Source organism: Mus pahari, chromosome 4, assembly GCF_900095145.1.
Source record: "Mus pahari chromosome 4, PAHARI_EIJ_v1.1, whole genome shotgun sequence".
Taxonomy (NCBI): domain Eukaryota; kingdom Metazoa; phylum Chordata; class Mammalia; order Rodentia; family Muridae; genus Mus; species Mus pahari.
Window position 1 is genome coordinate 78,505,399 of NC_034593.1, and position 6,355 is coordinate 78,511,753.

The 6,355-nt window shown below is 53.9% G+C and overlaps 1 protein-coding gene across 1 annotated transcript in view; it reads left to right on the forward strand.

The window, feature by feature from the left end:
• Nucleotides 1-887: 887 nt before the first annotated feature.
• Nucleotides 888-6,355, forward strand: part of Nes (nestin) — a 9,365-nt gene continuing 3,897 nt past the window's right edge. Inside the window, exons 1-4 of the mRNA XM_029537769.1 lie at nucleotides 888-1,809; nucleotides 2,801-2,925; nucleotides 4,612-4,685; nucleotides 5,233-6,284. Of these exons, the coding sequence (XP_029393629.1) occupies nucleotides 1,024-1,809; nucleotides 2,801-2,925; nucleotides 4,612-4,685; nucleotides 5,233-6,284 (2,037 nt within the window). The 5' untranslated portion in view covers nucleotides 888-1,023. The remainder of the gene's footprint in view (nucleotides 1,810-2,800; nucleotides 2,926-4,611; nucleotides 4,686-5,232; nucleotides 6,285-6,355) is intronic.

Genomic DNA, 6,355 nt, shown 5'->3' on the forward strand with positions numbered 1-6,355 from the left:
AAAAAAAAAAAAAGAAAAGAAAAAGAAAGAAAAGAGCTGCACGCATGTCGTGGAATTGGTCTAAAAGTGAGGCCATGTGTTCTTCAGTGACAGAAAAAAAGAAAAAAAGAAAAGAAAAGAAAAGAAAAGAGAAGAAAGAAAGAAAGAAAGAAAGAAAGAAAGAAAGAAAGAAAGAAAGAAAAGGGGGGGCGGTGTTTACTACCCAGGCTGGTGTCAATCCTACTTCAGCCTCCGGGGCACTGGCAGGCTTCTCTCAGTACCAGTGGCTTCTTCTTTCTTCGGGCAGTGTCTCTCTGCAATGTTGCCTCTCTTGGGGGTGAGTATTTACTGTTATACACAAAACACTGCACCGTCCGTTTTTCTAACAGTTCATGAGGTTTCCAACACAAGCCATTTTTTTTTTCCCAAAGATTTATTTATTATATGAAAGTACACTGTAGCTGTCATCAGACACTCCAGAAGAGGGCGTCAGATCTTGTTACGGATGGTTGTGAGCCATCATGTGGTTGCTGGGATTTGAACTCTGGAAGAGCAGTCGGGTGCTCTTACCCACTGAGCCATCTCACCAGCCCAACACAAGCCATTTTATAAACGAGGAGCTGAATCTTAGAGGATTTGAGTAAGGGTGTTTAGAGAAAGGAGGTCCTGAGGCCCAGTTCTGTGCATCTTAGGGTGTTCCGGGGTGTCCGGCTGTATCTCAAGCCTCTTTCAGAAAATCACCCGCACCGGACGGGATCCCCCAGGGCGGGGCTACAATTTGATTCTTCTCTGCTGAGCCGGGATGATGCAGGGACCCGGGCTGTGTGTTGCACTGAACTCTAAAGGGTTAAGGCCTGGGGGCCGCCCCTTTTCCGCCCGGCCGGCGGGAGTATGAATACCCTCGCTCCAGCTCCCAGCTGGAATCCTCCGCTTCCGCTGGGTCACTGTCGCCGCTACTCCTTTTCTCCCCCTTAAAAGCTCCAAGGGCCACTCCCTTCTCTAGTGCTCCACGTCCGCTCGCCCTCGGGGGGCCAGACCAGCGACATGGAGGGTTGCGCCGGGGAAGAATCTTTTCAGATGTGGGAGCTCAATCGACGCCTGGAGGCCTACCTGACCCGGGTCAAGACGCTGGAGGAGCAGAACCAGCTGCTCAGCGCCGAGCTTGGGGGACTCCGGGCGCAGTCGGGGGACGTCTCCTGGCGAGCCCGAGCCGACGACGAGCTGGCAGCCCTGCGGGTCCTCGTCGATCAGCGCTGGCGGGAGAAGCACGAGGCTGAGGTGCAGCGCGACAACCTTGCGGAAGAGCTGGAGAGCGTGGCGGGCCGGTGCCAGCAGGTGCGGCTCGCCCGGGAGCGGACCATCGAGGAGGTCTCCTGCAGTCGGCGAGCGCTCGAGGCGGAGAAGAATGCGCGGGGCTGGCTGAGCACCCAGGCGGCCGAGCTGGAGCGGGAGTTAGAGGCTCTACGAGCTGCGCACGAGGAAGAGCGCGCGCACTTGAACGCCCAGGCCGCCTGTGCGCCGCGCCGGCCCCCCGCGCTGGCCCACGCATCCCCCGTCCGGGCCCCCGAAGTCGAGGAGCTGGCCAGGCGCCTAGGCGAAGTGTGGCGCGGGGCGGTGCGTGATTACCAGGAGCGCGTGGCTCACATGGAGAGCTCGCTGGGCCAGGCCCGCGAACGGCTGGGCCAAGCCGTGAGGGGCGCTCGGGAGAGTCGCTTAGAGGTGCAGCAGCTGCAGGCTGATCGCGACAGCCTCCAGGAGCGCAGAGAGGCGCTGGAACAGAGATTGGAAGGCCGCTGGCAGGACCGGCTGCAGGCCACTGAAAAGTTCCAGGTGAGGAGAGTCACTGACAACCCCCACATCCCGGTAAAACCAAGCCCTAGGAGGTACTTAGGATGGCAAGAGACCTTCAGGAAAGGGGTGGGGACAAGGGTAACTGTATTCAGGGGGCAAGCACAGGTCCTAGACTTTCCTATCCAGGCAGGCAGGCAGCATGGAATTCTGAGACCTCCTAGCACAACCCCCTTGAAAGGCCCGCAGGCCAATACCCACTGTAGCTGCTCTTCACTCTTTGAATGGCAGCTTCCCTCTAGGGTGACTCCCTGCACCCTTCCCTATGCTGTTGTCAATCAGAAGGTGCCCAGCACATGCTCTCTTTTTCACCAGAAGGTCCCTAGCAACCATAGTGAAGGAAGGCGGGGTGAGCCGCTGCTGACCACCAGCCCCTCTCAGTGTCAAGGCTTCTCAGCTCCCTGAAGCACATTCCAAAGGCCTGGGGCACCCTCCCCCTCATATTACACAGATGTGACCAACAGCTGAGAAAACAGCCTCTTGCCTGGCCCAGACAGAAGTCCCGACGTGGCCACCTGCCCACTCTTAGGGGAGAAGGATTCCAGAACACGTGGGAAGTGGAGGAACCCAGCCTGCTATGAGAAGCGTGGGGGTTGGGGGGACAGTGGTGGCCCAACTGCTTTCCTTCCAAACTCTCCCGAGGCGACTCTTGATAAATTGCTTTTTCCTTCTGTTTCCACTTTGCCTCCTCTTCCGCTGTGTAACCCGTCTCTTCTCCTTCACCCCATCTCCTCCCGTGGGAGCCAGATTCTCAATAGCACGTGTTACCATTTAATCAGCATCCTAAGAAAAAGCCTGGCCTAGGAGAGGCCTGGAGTGTTCCCTGTGCTTGTCTGGGGCTCCAGCACAGTGTTCCAGACAGGGAGGATGTAGGTAGAGGAACAGGACTCTGCCCTACAAAGAAGTGAGCAGTAAGGCGCCCGGGGCCCAGAGCCGAGGCCCCTCCCACTCACTCTGCCCGCTTGCTTTGCAGCTGGCCGTGGAAGCCCTGGAGCAGGAGAAGCAGGGTCTACAGAGCCAGATAGCTCAGATCCTGGAAGGTGGGCAGCAACTGGCACACCTCAAGATGTCCCTTAGTCTGGAAGTGGCTACATACAGGTACACAGTGCTGATTCTCCTTGGCTGAAGGGCCCAGAAACTTGACTCTGTAAAACTATTCTATTTATGTGTATTTGTGTATAGGCCACATGTGTCCGGGTGTCTTAAGAGCCCAGAAGAAGGCATTGGGTCCCCTGCAGCTGGAGTTATAGGTTGTGAGCAGCTCCACGTTGGTGCTGTGAGCCAAACCCCTGTTCTCTGCAAGGGCAGCAAGGACTCTTAACCACTGAGCCATCTGCCCGGCCCTCAAATTCACTTAAAACTTTTTATTACATTTATCTATATAGTGTATTTGTCTGTGATGGAGGCTTATGAGTCCCAGAGATGAAACAGGTTGTCTGGCTTGGCAGCTTGGCAGGCATATACTTGAGCCCACCTGCTCCGGGGTTCAGGACTAGAAGAGATGGTAATGTTTAAAGCGACAGCTCAGTCTTCAGGGAGGAGACCAGAGGGTACAGGCACCTGCACTTGAGAGAGTTCTTTGAAAGACAGGCAATCTCCAGTGTCTATGCCAAATCCTGGGGACACCTGTGCAGTCTCAGGAGGGAGACCTTGCAGGATTGCCTGGTCATGCTAACCGGTCCCCTGGCCGGGGGCCTCAGCTGTGTCTGGGGTAAGAGCTGGGCGCCTAGCCTTCTGCCTCCTTTCAAGCTCTGCCCAGCTCCCTGCCCCTTTCTTGGCTGCCTCAGGAAGGCTGAGTGGAACAGCTCTGGTGGTTTGTGTATAGCCTCTGTCTGTCGGAAGAGGTCCCAGCTGGAGTCCCACTGTTGAGGGCTGAGGTTATCCCCGCCTGAGTATGATGGGGCCAGGACCGGATGTCACCCTTCTCCAGAATCCACTGGCAAAGAGGCAAGACCAGAGACAGGTCTAGGAGAGGAGCTGGAGGGTAGGGCCCTGAGAAGGAAAGCCAGTGAGTGTCTAGGAAGGACTGAGAGCACCAGGCAGGACGCTGCATGGGGACAGAGGAAAGGCTACTTTGAGAACCAGATGTGCTCAGAGGCCATGAATGAAAACAAGGGACTAGTTCTGAATCCCTTGTGAACTGATTCCCCTCCCATCAGCTCCATGGGCCACTGAAGCAGGGATGTGAACCTAAAGACCTCCGGCCTGAAGGAGGATTTGTGATCCTAAGATGAGGGCCTTCGCCCCACTCAGTCTTCCGAGGGGAAGGGGAGGGTCCAGGCAGCTCTGAGGAAAGTAAGCACTGGTGTTTGAGGTCTGAAAAGGATCTGGAGAAGGGGAATTCATTTGCCTTTGTCTGTCACCAGCTCTGGGGGCAGAGGAGAGAGCCATCCCATGGGAACAGCCTGAGAATTCCCACTTCCCCTGTGGAGCCCCCCCTTCTCAGGCCCTCCAGATGGTGGTGTGGACAAAAGGCAATAATTAGCATGAGAATCAGCCTCCCTCTCAGAGGATGAGGTCATCGGCCTTGGCCTTGGGTGGGGAGGCGGAGACTGATCTGAGGAGTCTGATCTAAGTGTTAGCAATTCACTTGGCCCTGCATCTGACTGTGGGAATCTGCATGTGGGGTCCCTGTGTCCCACATATGGGTTCACCAAGTATATATCTGCGGGTCTGTGACTGTGTATCTTTCATATGACAATGGTCGCAATAAAAGAGTGGTCTTGCAGTGGCAGGACATGCAACCTCAGCTGGGGCTGACCCCATCTCCCCACTCCCCACCAGGACTCTGCTGGAGGCGGAGAACACTCGGTTGCAGACACCTGGACGAAGTTCCCAGGCTTCTCTTGGCTTTCCCGGTAAGAGGCGGAGCCGACTGCTCCTGAAAGCTCTCTTTGGAAGATCTCCCCTAAGCAGCATCAGTCCACCTTCACTCCCTGGTCCCCACAGTACTGATGTCCCCAGTCTAGCCAGTGGGGTTGGATAAAATGGCTGAAGTGAGGGTTGCTCTGGGGTGAAGTCAGGACATACAGTGTTTCTTTACTTTTTAAAGATTTATTTATTTATTTTATGTATAATGAGTATACTATAGTTGTACAGATGGTTGTGAGCCTTCATGTGGTTGTTGGGAATTGAATTTAGGACCTCTGCTGGCTCCAGTCAGCCCTGCTCTCTCAGTCCCTATGCACTCCGGCCCAAAGATTTATTTATTATTATAAATAAGTACACTGTTGCTGTCTTCAGACATACTAGAAGAGGGCGTCAGATCTCATTACGGGTGGTTGTGAGCCACCATGTGGTTGCTGGGATTTGAACTCAGGATCTTCGGAAGAACAGTCAGTGTGCCCTTACCCACTGAGCCATCTCGCCAGTCCACTTACAGTGTTCCTTACTCTGCCTTTTCAGACCCCAGACTGAAGCTGCATTTCCTTGGGATACCAGAGGACCAGCACCTGGGATCTGTGCTCCATGTCCTCAGCCCGACGTCCTTCCCTTCCCCCCTGCCTAATACCCTTGAGACTCCTGTGACAGCCTTTCTGAAGACACAGGAATTCCTTAAGGCCAGAACCCCCACCTTGGCCAGCACTCCCATCCCACCCATGTCCGAAGCTCCCCGTCCTACAAATGCAGAGGTCAGAGCCCAGGATGTCCCTCATTCCCTGCTCCAGATACAGGGTGGGAGGCAACAGGCTCCAGAGTCTCTTTGGGCTGAGGCCACAGTGCCCAGTTCTACTGGTGTACTCCCAGAGCTGGAGGAGCCTGGGGGCAAGCAGCTGGACCACTTCCCTGATGGTCCAACCTCCTTAGCTCCACCCCTCAACCCTCACCACTCTATTTTAGAGGCTAAAGATAGAGAATCCAGTGAGTCTAGAGTTTCTAGCATATTCCAGGAAGAAGAAGGGCAAATCTGGGAACTTGTAAAGAAAGAAGCAGCCATAGAGGTAAAAGTAGAGAACATCTTAGCACAGGAAATACAAGAAAGTGGTCTGGACACAGAAGAAATTCAGGATTCCCAGGGACCTTTGCAGAAGGAAACCCTGGAGGCTCTAGGAGAGGAGCCACTGATGTCTCTGAAAATCCAGAGCCATGAGACCCCAGGAAAGGAGAATTGCAATTCATCTATAGAAGAGAACCCAGGGACACTAAAAAGCCCAGAAAAAGAAAAACAAACACCACTGAAGTCTTTAGAAGAAAAGAATGTAGAGGCAGAGAAAACTCTAGAAAACGGGATTCTTGAACTATCTAAGCCTTTAGGAAAAGAAGAACCAAGAATGGAGGATCAAGAATTAGTGTCTCCTGAACACACACTAGAGACAGTTTCATTTCTAGGAAAGGAAAATCAAGAAATAGTGAGGTCTTCCGAAGAGCTGAACTTAGAATCATTGATAACTTTTAAAGAAGAGAGCCAATACCCACTGGGATGTCCAGAAGCCGAGGACCAGATGCTTGAGAGACTGGTAGAGAAAGAGGATCAGAGCTTCCCAAGGTCTCCAGAAGAGGACCAGCAGGCATTTAGACCTCTGGAGAA